Source organism: Saccostrea echinata, unplaced genomic scaffold (genome assembly GCF_033153115.1).
Source record: "Saccostrea echinata isolate AGI-Se365-2 ecotype Australia unplaced genomic scaffold, CSIRO_AGI_Sech_v1 ptg000033l, whole genome shotgun sequence".
Taxonomy (NCBI): Eukaryota; Metazoa; Mollusca; class Bivalvia; order Ostreida; family Ostreidae; genus Saccostrea; species Saccostrea echinata.
The window spans coordinates 19,128,174-19,144,737 of NW_026889782.1; the positions used below are offsets into that span (position 1 = coordinate 19,128,174).

General features: G+C 40.1%; 3 protein-coding genes across 3 annotated transcripts; 2 read left to right on the forward strand and 1 right to left on the reverse strand.

Annotated features, from left to right (window-relative positions):
* Positions 1 to 829: 829 nt before the first annotated feature.
* Positions 830 to 1,300, reverse strand: LOC133198229 (uncharacterized). Its single transcript, XM_061334355.1, has one exon. The coding sequence runs from the start codon at positions 1,298 to 1,300 to the stop codon at positions 830 to 832; it is 471 nt and encodes a 156-aa protein (XP_061190339.1).
* Positions 1,301 to 3,602: 2,302 nt separating this feature from the next.
* On the forward strand, positions 3,603 to 4,730 carry LOC133198230 (uncharacterized). The gene has a single exon (XM_061334356.1). The coding sequence runs from the start codon at positions 3,603 to 3,605 to the stop codon at positions 4,728 to 4,730; it is 1,128 nt and encodes a 375-aa protein (XP_061190340.1).
* An 886-nt stretch (positions 4,731 to 5,616) lies between these two features.
* LOC133198231 (uncharacterized protein F54H12.2-like) lies at positions 5,617 to 6,930 on the forward strand. The gene has a single exon (XM_061334357.1). It carries the CDS (start codon positions 5,617 to 5,619, stop codon positions 6,928 to 6,930), a length of 1,314 nt encoding a protein of 437 aa, XP_061190341.1.
* The last annotated feature ends 9,634 nt before the right edge of the window (positions 6,931 to 16,564 follow it).

A 16,564-nucleotide genomic window follows, 5' to 3' on the forward strand; every position in this document is an offset into this window, starting at 1 on the left:
ATTATATTGCAAACAACACGAACCCTGTGTCCTGTGACTACTGTGAAAAACATTACGTGTTGAGAACCAAACTCGTGCACGAAAAACACTGTCTTGTCAGACTGGCGTTAGAAGCTAAAACGAATGTCATGAAAATGCCTACATTTTGTCTTCGTGCACAGGACATTAAAGACGAATTATGGAAAGAGAAACCCTTAAATATTTCAGAGGTTTTGAAAATCACCATGGCTGATGATATTCCCTACGAAGAGATGATGTCTGCCTATTACGAATCAATCTGGGAAGATTTCTATTACGGTAGAGTTGAATTCATGTGGCCCGACGGTGTTTGGCGTAAAGAAGATCCATGTGAATTTATATGAATGAGACATTGAACTTTTAGAATGTATATTTTTGATAGAAATTTATTTTTGCATGTGTAATTATAATAAATGATAAGAGAGTGTGTTTTTGTGTTGTTGTTTTTTTTTTCCAATGTGACGTTCCGTTCGTTCAAATTAGAAAATAAAAAAAAAAGCTGAAAAAAGGAATTTAAAAAGGAAAAGCAGAAACAGGGTCGACACATGAAATAAAACATGATAATAACTGTAGAATTGAAGGACGTCGATTTGAAAGAAGTTGCATTCCAAATAAAAAAAATCCGTAGCCATTTTTCCATCATCATCTCAAAAACCTTTAGTAGAAAGAATAACAGGACAATTTTTTGTTGAAATGATGAAATTTATTGTACAAAAAATTACAATTCCAACAGATATAACGATAAATGGCATTTAATTACTATATAATAGATGATGGTTAAAAGTCAATGTTTTTTTTTTTTTTTGATCATTCACAGCATTCCCAGTTGATTCAAATGATCATCTTGATCATAACAGGGTACGAATGTTTCCAATTCTGGTATGGAATTAAGGATTGTTTCCCACTGAGATAGGAAGTGGTCATATTCCTGTGGTCTGAGACATAAGCCCTTTTTAGTTGGAACAGACTCATCGGTCTGTGGTGGTTTCCAATACTGTCGTATGTCGACGCAAGGATTGTCTTCTTTCACGGAGACGTAAACATTATATCCCAGGTGCCACTTCATTTCTCCGTTCTTTTTTAAGGTGTCCTGTATAGAATCCATGAAATTAGACAGCGTTTTGATGTGATGCAGTTTCAAAGATATTCCTTTCTTGGTGGGTATGATTTTTTTCTCTCCCACTATATACTCTCGCATATCTAATCTAACTTCGTTTTGCCAAAGGGTGACTTTGGCATAACGTCCATTTTCGAGAGCGACGGAGCAACGTTGATCTGACATGATGTGTTTTACAGGACGATGAAGTTGAAAATGAAGCTCTGTCTCTCTGAATTTTCGGTTATATAGCAAAAGCTGACGTCAAGGAAATACCATGACGTAAAAGAAGAGACCGTAACAGCATTCAAACCATTGTTTCATTTCACCTTGAAATACTAGGTCAGGGTGTTATCAATTCTTGTTTTGTGAACTTTTAATGACGTCAAAGTAAGAGAAGATCTTTTATATTTATGACAATAGGAGAGTGGCGTCATTCAAAAAACAAAGGTTTGGGAAAAAAGAAACACCTAATCAGTGACGTCAATGGCCTATATATTATAGAAAAAATGTTTTGACGTCATAATGTTACAAGGTATTCATTGATGAACAATGAAGTAATTGTAGGGTTGTTCAAGGACGAATGACGTCATACAGAGTATATATGAGGGTTGTTTCCACTCTCCCTCTTTATTATTCGCTTGCCGTTGGAGAGATCAAGATGTCTTCTTCTCTAGATTGTGCCGCCAATTTTGTGGAGACGGATTCCGTTAGTGATTATCCTCGAAGTGATTATTCTTCTTTGAAAGATCAATCTTCCACCTCTTGGGATTCAAGTGCCAACTTTGCCTGGCGATACCAAGACACTCCTTTAGAAGAAGGGAGAAAGGAATTGCGAAATGTCGGAACGAGACAGATGACAATCAAAAACATTCCACCACCTCCACCTCAACAGCGTCTCTAGCAGTATCCAGAGTACCTCACCTTTGCCTCTAGGATAGCTACGTATGGGGACTGGCCTAGATACTTAAAGGGACCTAACCGAAAAGATCTGGCTCGAGCTGGATTCATTTACACACAGATGGGGGACAAGGTGACTTGTTTTTGCTGTGGAATGACGCTGAAAAGTTGGGAGCCTATGGACGATGCCTATCAAGAACATCTCCGTTGGTCTAAGAATTGCATGTATGCCCAGATGATAACCGACGGGAAAATGTAAAGGAAAAGGCCCAACTGTTCCCTGAATTCGATATGCAAAGAACATTTTTATAATGTGTGTGTTTTTTTAAAAATGATTGGTATTGTTATCCCCTCGCGCAACTAGTTGCGGAGGGGATATAGCATCGCTACTGTGCGTATGTGTGTGTGTTAGTGTGTTAGTGTGTCCGTTACAGCTTGTGGGCAAGATTTAAAGAGAACCTTTGCACTATCATTTCTCAGCCTTCACATACTTATGTGGCATTGTAAAAGGACGAACCCTATTCATTTTCAAGTTAATCGGTGAAATAGTTCTTAAAATATCGCATTTTTACTACCTTCAAATCCTGCAATTTTGTGTACGAGTTGACAATACTCACTTCCGGTAAATTGGTTAAAATTCGGGTCGTTTCGATAGAGCCGCTTCTTAAGTTTTACTTTGTATTTGCGTATTGTCATATTATTGTGCGTGTCTTGAGAAAGTTTGTATGAATTAAAAGTGTTATCTCTGTCACCGATTAACTGAAATAATTTGATGAACGTCGCAGTTTCAATACCAAATTACCACACGTGTGTTGTTTACAATAGGGGCCTGAGGAATTCATTGACATCTCAACACCGGTATATTGTCATTTTTCACTACAAAAAATTATTACTTCCGTGCGTATTTTCAGATTTGATGCATATTGCATGCTACTGTGAGGTTTACCCAGATAGGTAAATTAATGAAATTTAGAGCATACGTGATATGTTTCTGCTAGGAATAAGGGAATCTGCCCAATCACGTATGCTTGTTATGACCCAACCTCCTCCTCCCCCCCCCCCACCATGATACAGTGTATGCACCTTGACTTTTGTTAAAATTTAACTAGTATTGCAATACATTTTAATTTCTTTACCTTATTATAAACTTCATATAGTAATACTGGATACCCTTGATTACTAGGCCTAGATGAGTGTATCTTGTTTAACGTCCGTTTTGAGAATTTTTCTCGTATATGGAGACATTGCCATTACCGGTGAAGTTCCTGGCGCGAGGGGATGCTCCGCTTAGCGGTGCTCTTGTTTATTTTTGATTGTTTGTCAAGAATCCGAAATAACCGATCTAGGACACGTACGTGCTCCGAGCCGTGTTGGCAGAGATCAATCATAGTAGTGAGATAAGCAATCCAAAAAAAAATGTTTTTTTTTCCTATGTTGTAAAAAAAAAAAACAGAAATGGGTGTAATAAAAATCTCATGTCTTGTTATTGGTCTTGTGTCTTTTTTTATTCAATGATACACATAATTATAAGAGTTGAAGTATCTGTGATGTAGTGTCATTCCCACATCGACCGTCACGACGTGTGGACATGGAAGAGTACCTGAAAAAAATATGGTACGATCCTCGACATCCTGGATCGTTTGCCGGACCTTCCAAGTTGTATCAAGTAGTAAAACAAGAAGGCAAGTTCAACGTGGGTATGGGGAAAATCAAAAAGTTTTTACAGAATCAGGACGCGTATTCCCTTCAAAAGAAGGTGCGCCGAAAAGGGTTTAAGAGGAGAAGAGTCGTCGTACAAGGCATCGATTACCAGTGGGAAGCTGACCTTGCCGACGTTCAGAATCTGTCCGAGTACAATGACGGTATTAATTTCCTCCTGGTAATCGTCGACGTTTTTTCTCGCTACCTGTGGGTCCGTCCCCTAAAAGACAGAAAAGCTAAATCCGTGATGGATGCATTCAAGGACGTGTTTCAAGGTTCGAGAAGACCGAAAGCTTTAAGAACCGACAAAGGATCGGAATTTTACAACCGTCTTTTGCAACGATATCTGAAAGACCAAGGGATTAAGATTTTTTATGCTTTGAATGAGACCAAGGCTAACTTTGCAGAGAGATATATTCAGACTTTGAAAAAACGCTTGTATCGATATTTCACGCATCTCCAGAAATACAAGTACTCGGACATCTTACAAGATGTGGTCCAATCTATCAATGACACTCCCAATCGTTCGTTAAACGGTCGCACCCCGGCTTCCGTGACGAAAGCAAACGAAGAAGAGGTGAGGTTAGACGCCTACCTCGTTCGTCGTCGAAAAGCCACCCAGGTCCCTCAGGTGAAGAAATCAAACAAGTCAAAGAAACGTTTGCCTTACACGTTTAAGATAGGAGATCAAGTGCGAATCACACACCTACGACGTCCTTTTCAACGGGATTACGACCAGACGTACACGGAAGAAATTTTTGTGATTCGAGATCGATGGGTGTCTCAAGGCATCCCCATCTATAAATTGAAGGACTTGACAGACGATCCCATCCAGGGAACCTTCTATGCAAGTGAACTCCAAAAGGTCTTGAAAGACGATGATACCATTTGGAGAATCGACAAGATTTTGCGTAAACGCAAGGTTCGCGGAAAAGAAGAAGTTTTAGTGAGATGGTTGGGGTGGCCCAAAAAATTTGACAGCTGGATCCCGAAAGGCGATATAAAAGAGACGTGAGGGTTCCCCCTGTCATCAGTTTTCGTTAAGATGTCGATGCGTATGGTTCTAAAGTCGACGGACAGTGCCACCATTCATGTCGACAATCGACCGCAAAACTTTCGAGTGCGATTACCCAGACCTTTACCTTTAACGGGCGATTGGACGGTAGAACTGACCGAATTCAGAAACACAAAGCTTGGTAAGACGTCCGACAAGGAAATTTTCGTATACTGTTCCGTCTGTAACGACAGCATCGTAGGTGGAAGTCAGAAACCGCTTTTGAGACGTATCGTCTTGAAGGACGCAAACAACGTAATTTTTCTTCGTCCCTATAGGATTCCTTTGCGCACCAAGGACCTCAGAGACATCCACGTGTATATAAAGGATAAACAAGACGAGGACGTCTCATTTTTGACCGGGGAGTCGACGGTAACGCTCGTATTTAGACAACTCTGAGAATGTCTGGACCGACTTACATATCGCATCCTGCATTGTTTGAGCAGTTTCGTCACACGCAGAGAGGAGAAAATTTCATTCCTACGATACGAAAAAAGAGTCAAAAAGGGGGTGGTATCTTAAATCGACGGAGGGCATATATGATCCCCGTGAAACCTGTTGTTTCCCCCAAGTCGGAAATCCATCAGGTAACTCCAGTCGCAGCCGAACGAGAAAGAGCTCTTTCGGATCTGAAAGAAACTATGCGTAACGACGAGCCCCACATGCCTCTTCGAAAATCTATAAAAAAGAAGACCAAGAAGAAACAGCTCATTCGTTCCTCGACTTCTAAAGGGAAAAGACGTGCTCCACCTAAGAAACGGAATCAGAAAAAAAAATCCAAGAAGGCGCAGAAAGGGAAAGGTCGACCTAATACACATCCCGACGGAAAACCCATCTTTTGACAGTCATGTCTTTCTTGACCGAAATTAACACTTCTACGGCAGAACCATGCGAACTTTCTCTCTTCACCGATCCTCCCAATCAAGTGGCTCTTCAAAAAATATATTTTTCTGAAACTCGACCTATATATTCCTTTGACGCGGACGACGCTCCGCTCGAATTTGCAATTCCCGGAAGTGGAAATGAGTATTTAGATTTGAGAAGAAGTCGGTTGTACCTGAAAGTGAAGATCACCAAAGCCGACGGTACGTCCATGGCTGCTTCGGAGAAGACGGGGATCGTTAACCTACCCTTACAATCTCTGTTCTCTCAAATTGACGTGTTTATGAATGGAAAATGTGTCACCCAGAATGCCAACAACTACCCTTGGAAAGCCTACCTGAAAGTGGTCTTGTCCAGCAGTGCGGAGGCCAGTAAATCTTATCTACAGACCCAGTTGTATTATCCCGACAAAGACGGTGTGGAGGATCCAAATGCCGCCTCGGGAAGAAATACGGGACTTCGATCTCGTTACGTCTTTACTCAAATGTCCAGGACCTTCGATTTAGAGGGGCCCTTGTACTTGGACTGTTTTTACTTGGACAAGTACCTCATCAATGGCGTTGACTTACAGCTGAGACTGTTTCGTTCTCGGAACGAATTTGTCGTGATGAGTGGTGAAAGCAGTCCCAATTATAAGGTCACCATTCTAGACGCCGTCTTTAAGGCCTGTAAAATCCGAGTAGACAGTGCCGTGTTGTTAAATCACGCCGAGGCTATCACTAAGACACCGGCGCGATATAACTACCTGAAAACGGACGTTAAGATGACCACCATTGCAGACAAAACGAGTGAATTTTACTGGGACGACGTGTGGAACGGAAAACAACCCTCAAAGATGTACGTTGCCTTCGTCAAACAGTCGGCCGTCAACGGGAGCTACGGAACTAATCCTTTTAACTTTGAGCACTTTAATCTGTCCGAAATTGTGGTGACCGTTAATGGCGAACCCATCCCCGTTCGCCCTTTAAAATTTGACTATGGTGACAATCGGAACTATGTCACTGCACTTTGTAACCTTTATCAATCGAGTGAGAAATGGTACAAAGACGAAGGATTGATCATCGACAGAGACCAGTTCTCCAAAGGATATGCCATCTATGCCTTTGACCTCGTCCCCAACGACTTGGGAGAAGGATATATAAATCTGGTACACCAAGGAAACGTGGGAGTGTACGCTCGGTTCGCTACAGCAACGACAGAAACCATCTGTGCCTTAGCCTACTGTGAGTGTCCCGGACTGTTGATGATTGATCAATCCCGTGAAGTCCGACAAATCTAACCTCATCAGAAGACCTAAAAAAAAAACAGAAATGGATTCCCGGCAAATGTTAAAACTCGTCGAATCTCAAAACGCACTGCGACCTCACTTTCGAGGAATCTATGCTTCCAATACTTTACCTGATCGGGTGCGCCAATTTCCTTCTGCTTACGTGTCCAATACGGACCCCATCGAGAAGAAGGGGACACATTGGATCGCCTACTGGTTTGTCAGTGCCGACCAATGTGAATTTTTTGATAGTTTTGGACGATTACCAGAAGATTACGACGAGCGTCTCAGAGACTTTGTGGACCGCAACTCGCTGTTATGTGTTTACAACAACGTTCAAGTACAACCAGACTCTACCGATACTTGTGGACTTTACGTATTATATTTTCTGAACTGTCGTGCCAAGGGGATCTCCATGCCACGCATCGTCCGAGAGTCCTCCGAAACGCTTGTGAAGGACGTCATTTTGAAAAAGAACTAAAAGACTTTGGTCTTAACCACAGACTGCGGAGATTTGAGGTCTCCGGAGACCTGAAGTTTCCGGAGACTGAAAGTTTTCCGGAGACCAAAAGTTTCCGGAGTCTTCAAGTCCTCCGCGGCGGCGGCGGCGGCGGAAATGAGGACAGATTTAAGTCTTATAATTTTTTTTATTTTTCTGAGGTCACAAATTGTTTTTACTGTGTGAATTTTTTTTTTCATGTGACATGGTATGAAATAATATTGGTATATATCTATGTATATGATCGTTCTATTTTTTTCTCTTGTATAAGGATGGGTTTTGTTTACGTGATGTAAAGTTAAAATTGAATTCATGTAGTAATGATATATTTTAAAAGATTTTATTCAATAAAAGTGTAACAACAAAAAAAAGTTTTTTTTTGTTTTTGTTGTTGTTTTTTTTTTTTTAAATACGACCTTCGTCCTTCAGACGAATCAGTCGATCGAAGGATCTCGAAGGTGAACGATGCAATTCAAGACCCCCACTTCTTTTGCCGTCGTTGGCGGAACCATGTCGGGTAAGACTCATTTCGTATGGAACTTGTTGAAGCACGGTCGTGAACTATTTGACGTTCCTCCTCGAAAAATCGTGTACTGTTACTTGGAAGACCAGCCCATCGTAGACGACATGCAGTCAAGTTTATCCAATTTTTCCACCTACCGAGGTCTACCCAGTCGAGAAGACCTAAGAGAATGGTGCATGGATTCACCTCACACTGTCGTCATCCTGGACGACATGATTCATTTGGTAACTAAGAGTGCCGACGCCTTACACCTGTTTCAGACCATGGTGTCTCACGCCAACGTAACGGCCTTCCTCTTGTCTCAAAACTTATATCCGCCTGGGGTTTATGCCAAGAGCATCTTGTTAAACTGTCAACACGTGGTCTTGTTTAAAAACGTGAGAGACAATCGTCAAATCATCACGTTTGGGAGTCAAGTGTTTACGGGACGATCCAAATTTTGGATGGACGCGTACGCCAAATCCGTGCGGCGTCCTTATGGATACATTCTGGTGGACCTGACCAATCACTGTCCTGAAGAACGACGATTGCGTACCAACGTCTTACCGGAGGAAGGAGAAACCGTTGTGTACCTACCCCAATAAATACCACCGGAACTCGCCAACCCTGTCATTTCATCATGTCCCAGAGAACAAGACGCCACGATCTCTTCTTGCAATTTCTGTACTCTACAGATCCTCAACAAAAGAAAGAACTGGTAGGCATGGCCACTGAAGAACAGTTGAAAGCCTTCCGGGAAATAGCTATGAATTTATATTTGGGTCATCCGGTCGTGTCCTCTTACTACAGAACAAAACTGAAAGCTCACAAGACTCTCCTTCAGTCTCTTGCTGACCGTAACGTCGACAACACGGACGTTAAGAAATTACTCAGGAAACATCCCGAAGCTATTTCTTTGATTCTTAAACCTCACTTGAAAAAAGATGGCAGAGGAGTACGTTCTCGTCAAAAAGACGATCAACGATCAGATGAAGCTTTGCCAGAATGAAAAAAAAGAGGTTAGAGATCAAGGGACGAATACCGAGGAATCCACCGACCATTCCAAAGAAAGTCAAACCGAATCAGATGTTTCGAATGCAAAAACCGTTCCAGACCTCCAGACCGGATTCGGATTGATTTATGCCAAACCCTTAAAGAGGAAATCTCCTCCGGGTCTGCGTGCTTTCCAACAGAAGAAAAATAAGACTTGGATCAAGTTTTAAACATTTTATTGACATTAAGAAAAAATTGTCAAATGTTCAAACGTATCATGTATTCAAAATGAAAAGAACAAACCAATAAATGACGAAAATTACAAATGGTCTTTTTTCCTTCAATATCCGTAAGGTAGGGTCGTGAGGTCCTTCTGGACGACCCGTTTTGTGTAGACAGCTGAATATTGTTTCAGTTCTTCCTGGGAATAGAGTTCCGAGTGAATTTTTTCCCGGCAGATCTTATTTGAATTTTTTGTATGATAGATGCCGAGGTCGGGTTCTTCCCTGTTAAACATGGCATCCTTCATGCTTTCCAGATTCAGAATTTGCGAATTGGTGTAGTTCAAGGAAAATCCCTTGACTTTACATACTCGCTTACCGTTATGTGTCTGGTAAGCGTAATTCTTGGGACCGTTACAGACAAATTCTGATCCAGTCCCCTTCTTCGAGTTCGTTTGTTAGTTCTCCTAGATAATCACCAACGGGAGGGTCCCAATCCCCTTCTTTGGTAGTGTAGATGACGGAATCTGTGTCCCAATACAGGACGCGAGTCTGTAAACGGTCTAGTAACTCGTACAGCTGGAGGCGGGCCCAACAGGTAGTGAAGGATGCCAGAAATACGTTTGTATGACCCGGTAAACACATCTCCTCGGAGGTACGTTTCGTTGACAGCATGAGGTTTTTGTCATTGACAATCTGAAAGTCGACAATTTCGACGGTAGGATCGACCATGGATTGGTAGAGTACGTTTGCTTGACTGTCATGCAAAAATTGAGTCTTTGTCAAATTCAAACGTTGTCCAAATTTTCCCCAAAAACTATTTAAAAGTAATTTAGCCAGACTTCGAAGACCCGCATTAAACTCAACGTTACCCGGATCGAGTCTGATTCCTTCTTTGCGTTCGTACATCTCAATGTATTGATTCAGATCCTCATCTGTTTGAACCCATGATGGTCGACCACTGGCTTCTTGTTTAATTTTTAAGAAAAGGTTGATATAAGAGGCAAAGAGACCTCCAGTCAGAGCAGATGGATCGTATTTTGAAGTTTCGGACCAATGATACACCTCGTACATTTTCAAAATCTTGTATCCTTTCTGAACGGCTTTTTCGAGTTCGGGTGTACAGTAAGTCCCCGTCAAGGCTCTCTGTGCTTCAGTACAAGTACAAGGTTCTTGTTGCTGACGCTCCACACAAGTCCGACACAGAGGAAACGTCAATTTACCTCCCGTACGATAGCCCAAGACCGGATGAAAGAGACCACGAGGTGGCAAAACTTTGACTTTCACTAATCCAAAATAGGAAGAGAGGTCGTTAAAATCACGTGTGATGATCTCGGGGTGACCGATCGGATACCGACAGGTCTTGTTGACAAAGGGATACAGTGAGGTGAAATCCACATACTTTATCTTGGTATCCCTGGTTGCTCGTTTGTACAAGACACATCCATTGGTACGTCCTCCCATGAGACTGTCGCGGGGATCCAGTCTGTCGACCAAATCTAGTTGGTCGACAAAAGTCCTGACTGTATCATCCGACTTCAACAGGACGTCGAATTCGTGTTCCCAGCAGACAACAACTTTGAGACCAAGTCCTCGAAGCTGACGTTCTTTGTGTCGCGTCAGGGCCAACAATTCCGATGCTGTCTGGTTCGAATTGGGTATCAGGACGTCGTCCCCATTCTTGTAACAGAGGGGACAACCGTGGTATCTGCATCCGTGAAACTCGTACGCAACGCCACCTGGATTTTCTAAACTGGGGGGAACGTAACCGTCTACAGAATACCGCGTTCCAGGAACGCGATATTCACCACGATCAGTGAGGGCATGTCGGATGTTCAAAATTCGTCCCTCGACTCGTGCACGTTCCCGTAACCATTCTAGCCATGCAATGGACTTTTTGCTGTAATTGACGCGAGAGTGGTATCCCTGCGGTGGAGGTCGAGCGATGGGAGAGGAAACAAATTCTTCTTTTAACACTTGCAATCCCAGATCTTTGCGTGAAATCCATCGTCCTTCGTACAGCACTTCTGCTTGCCCGTCTAGTCGTCTCTCCATTAACCACTGTTCATCGTTGTTTTCCTGAACCAAGATCTTCCAGTCTTCGGGTAAGAATTTTGTCTTGAAGACGTTCATGCATAACGAAGCTATGGTACAGGAACCGAAAGCGTCGACACCCCGTCCTCCGTCTCCGGACGTTGCTTCCCACAGAAGGTTTTTGAATTTGAGACAGGCTCGACGGAGGATGTCCACGTCGCTGCGGCAGTACTCGAGCATTTCCTTTTGGAAATCAAACACGACACCACTTGTTATTTTAGCGTCGTACCATTTTAAGAATTCCTGTCTGCCTTCTACCGACATGCCGTCGGGACCGTAAGTCTTGGCAGGAGGATAGGGTCCCAGGTAGTTTAAATTGGCCACACTCGTGAAAAAATGAGGAAAATATCCCTTTTTCAAAGAATCCAGTTGGAAGGCTTTGGGAAGTTTGGACAAGGCCATGGGAAGGAAATTAAAAGAGTCTATGACTCTGATTTGTAATCCGCTGATGTTGAACATCTGAATCTTGCTTCCTCTGTATATGATAAAAGAGGGGCGAAGGGACTGTGAAAATAAATACTGAAGGAGAAACTGACCATCGTAAGACAAATTGTGGAAAAAGACAGTAAATCCTTTATGTTGTTCGCTGAACATCCAAATTCCGAGATCGAATAGAGTCTTAAAGACACGTTCTCGACCCCCGCATCTACCGAGACAGGGAGGAGTCATATATGTTTTTGTCTTTTTGTCGATCTTAGAACAGGTCTCGCATCGTTCTCCGCAATTTTCGCAGGTACTCTCAGACGTCAGGTCTTCCTTCTCGCATTGAAAACAGGCGGTTTGACATACGGCTAGGACAAATGAATGTCTGGCTTGTCCACAGTGAGACTTCTGACAGAGTCGACACTCCCGGCAGGTCTTGTCTCGACATCGATGACAGTCGACTACAGGTCGGGGAGAATACCCGAATTCGCATTGCACAAGTTCGTCTCTCTGCGAGGTTTCATTGTCGGCAAAAATATATCGACGTTCATCTGGAGAGGAGGAAGGGTGAGCCCTGGCGTAGCATAAGTGTTCCGGTTCCACATACTGCTGGCAGGACTTACAAACGTAATATCCACATCGATGATCTTCTCGCTTCCTCTCCGATTGGTGAAATGTCTGGAGACAAATCGGACATTTATACATGACCTCGCAGGGTACGTCACCCCCCTCTGAGGGTAATTTATGACGTATGAAACAGGCACGGGAACGACAGCTACGATGGCAGTCCGGGCATGTTTGAATCTCTCCTTTTATGCAATCGTTGGACAGACAGACGTTACAGTGTTTGGTGCAACTGTGCTTGTAAACCTTTTCGTAAGGTTTGAGACAGTGCGTACAGAATCGTGACCTTCCAAAAAAGCCAGTAATCTTTGTGATTGCGTGAAAATGTTCGACCCCGTCTTCGTCGTCGTGATATAAAAAGATCTTTTTGCGTTCCTCGTCGCGGTTGGGACTGACATATGAAAAAGCATCCCCCATTCTAGCACTGACGACGTAAATACTGATGTTGAGGAAATCTTCTAATCGCGGAAGATAGTCGTAGGTGAGCGGATTCTCGCTGGAGATGCCCATGGTCTGACAGACCCTTCTCGTCAGCGTGTCTTGTGCTCCTTTTTTATTATCGCGTAAATCATCGTAATACCACGTGGGACACTTCTCGAATTGAAAAAAAATGTCTTCTGTCGTTAAAGTTGGGTACAGCGCTTTGATTCTCTGAATTTCGACAGGATGTGCCTTACAGGCACTAGCCAGAGCAACAAGAGTGGCTCGAATGAGACAAGCGTTGTCGAGATTTCGAATCTCTACAATGGAAAGTTTATTTTTTATCTTTCTGGTCAAATTTGACATCTTGACACCTCTTCCGCCCCGTGGATATTTGATAGCGCCGAGATCAATTCGACAAGAAGAATCAAAGGGGATGTCCTCATTACTATTGAGAACAATCTCGAGACAATTTAACATGGCCTCGGCATTCATATCCTCCATGGGTCTAAAAGGGATGTAGACAGGTAAATCTAGTCCGTCGTTATGAATGACACCTCTCATGATGTCTCCGGGTCGGAGGTCTTTCTTTGCTTGTTGTATTGCTTTCTCAAAGGCTTCTTTTAGAACATCTAAGGCCTCTTTCATTTTTTTCTCTTGACGAAAGAGATGGTCTTTAAAAGTTAACTCAAAGGTGACCTCCTTAACACCCATCGTTTTCAGGTTCTTTTCTTTTACCAAACGAATGTTGAAATCGTCTCTTCCCCCACCCGTCTGCACTCCCTCACTTAAAGGCTCTACTTGTACATTTTGGATGAGAGAGTCTCCTTCTTGAAAGGAAACGTCTGCTACATCTGAAAAATCCAGACTGAAAGGGGCATAGATCCCCTTGACCTCCATGTCCACCAGAAGGGACTGGTTACTGTGAAACGAAGTTTCTGCAATATCGTCAAAATCATTACCTTCCAGGTTTGACGAAGCCTGGATGTCATCCATCATGGATTGAGCAGAAGGAGCAGAAGATGGAGACGCGTCTGTCCATTCCATGCCTTCAATATCACGAAAGAGGTCCTGTTCTCTGACAATGTGGCTTTAATAAAAGATCATACACATCTTATTTATCTTTCGAAATGGGTCAACATAAGTGAAACGATAAAAAATTATGACCATTTCGAGTTACCATACTTAAAATATTTGAATTTATATTATTTTTTAAGAATTTAATTATTATTATCATTATTATTATTAATTATTATTATAAATATTTAAATAAGAGGGGAAGGAGGAGGGGGGCTAGCATTTTAAAAAAATAATATGAAAAAAAAGTTATGACCATTTCGAGTTACCATACTTAAAATATTTGAATTTATTATTTTTTAAGATATAAACGTTAATTATTATTATTAATATTTAAATAAGGGAGTGGGGGGGGGGGACGAGCATTTTAAGGAAAGAGAATTCGGAAATGTTTCCTTTCATATCACAATTCGTGTAAATATTTTCTGTATTACCTCTCTTTCTCCAGTATCCGTCTTTTTATATCGATTTAAAAAACAGTCTTTGTAATATTGTAAAAACGATTCTAAAATTTGTATATTTTCCTCATCATTTTATTATAATAATACTTTTAAAAATAAAGAAAAAGAAAACACATGCGCACACCCTCAGACCCATACAATAACACATGCACAATGATTGTTTTCTTCTAAAGGTTTTTTTTTTTTTTTTTAATATTTAGAGCAAAGACAACTCGGTTATACATACTTCTTTTCATATTGCAATTCCTATAAATATTTTTCGTATTATCTCCCTTTCTCCAGTCTGCGTTTTGTGATATCTCACCGAGCGGAGATTTAAAAACCAGTCATTGTCATATTGTAAAACGTTTCTAAAATTTGTATATTTTCCTCACCATTTTATAATAAAAATATTTTTAAAAATAAAGAAACACACACACACATACGTACCCTCCATCTTTCTTAAAGATCTACAATGATTGCTTTCTTCTAAATGTGATTTTTTTTTTTTTTTTTTTTTTTTTTTTTTTTTTTTGAATATATGTTTTAAAACATTAAACGGATAAAATATGAATGATTTCTCCAATTGCCCATTAAAAGTTACGTTTAGAAATAATAAATTGTATAGTAGAACTAAAGAAATTTGAAATCTAACCACTCCCTACTCTCACCAAAACGGAAGGGGGGGGGGTATATTTGTCTTTCAAACAAAAGTCCTTTCATGTCATAATATACCAATCTTTTTTTTCGTATTAGCTCCCTTTCTCCAGTCGGCGTCTTGTAACCGAGCGAGGATTTAATGCATTTAAAATCAGACATAATACTATTGTTATACACTTCTAAATAAGTATACTTCCCTTAATCATTTCTTGGTTAAAACAAACAAAACAAACAATCAAAAAAAAAAAAAAAAAAAAAAAAAATAATAATAACAACACACATACTTTTTTTTTTATCTCATAAATTTTATCCAATTCTTTTATTTATAGTTCTCTTCTTTTCCCAATTTTTTTTCTTTGCTTGGACTTGATTTGCTTTGGAGTATTTTTATACATGTTGTATATCTGGGGGGTTTTTTTCTTACCTATCAGGGAATAAATCTCCTCTCTTATATTCCTGACTGTGCGTTTTTTCGTGATTATCCATACTATCATAATCTCCGAATATTAAATGACAATATCCACATTGATACATTTTTTTTTGGTTAGATGAAGATGTTACGTTCTTACTGATCTGAGGGTTGCTATTAGACTACTCAAGAAATAAATATGTAGATATTTTATACGATTTTCAGTGATGTTATTTTTTACTGACAAATTCTATTGGTTGTCAGCTATCATCCGTAAACAACAGTCTTTTACCAAGAGAGATTTCGAAATAGTCTTTTTTTTTTTAAAATACATATACAGAGTATAATAGACTCACGAAATCAATAGAATGAATAACAGTCGACATTTGAATTAAAGAATACAATTTTAATTTCTTTTCTTTCTAAATTTAATCTTATAATCCTTTGTTTAATATAATCAACATATTCAAAAAAAAAAAAAAAAAAAAAAAAAAAAAAAAAAATAAGAAGAATAAAAATAAATAAGTATTTCAATTTTTCATTGAGGTCTATTTTTTATTCAATGGTTATAGGATCCTTCGTACACTTTCTTAGTGTTTTTTTTTTTTAAAATAAATTGGTTATAACCTGTCAAATATCAGTAAAAATTATTCTCTTTTTTTTTAAAGTTATCATCCATGAAATTAAAATTATAAAATTAATGTATATAAGACAGATTATAACATATTTATTTTATTTACTCTAGTGTAAATCAGAATCATTCCACTATATACAGAAGATTTCCCATATTACTTGATCACATCAAGTAACAACACTTTATTTTGTTATTTCTTGTTTCATTTCATTTTTCTTTGTCATAATATAAACGTAGATTCATTTCATCAGTCTCCTCATTCATTTTACAACCATTCTTTCATGAAGCCTTTTTCCAACTTCACATATAGTTTTAATAATAACACAAACAAAATATTATCATTTTGAGTTCTAGATTTTTATTCTTTTCGCGATATTACATGCAATGTATTCGCGATTCTTTTCTTCTTTCTACAAAATAAAAAAAAAAGACCTATAGTACACAAATGAATATTTGTATACTAATATATGTATGTGTGTGTGTGTGTGTGTGTGTGTGTGAGAAAGAGAGAGGATGTGTATGTATATGTGTGACGGAGTGTGTGGGTGAGAGAGAGAGAGAGAGAGAGACTCACATTCATTTTTCTTCCTCATCTTTCTCCTGATTTTTTTCTTCCACCGCTTCTACCGTCATTGACTCGTTTCTGAAAT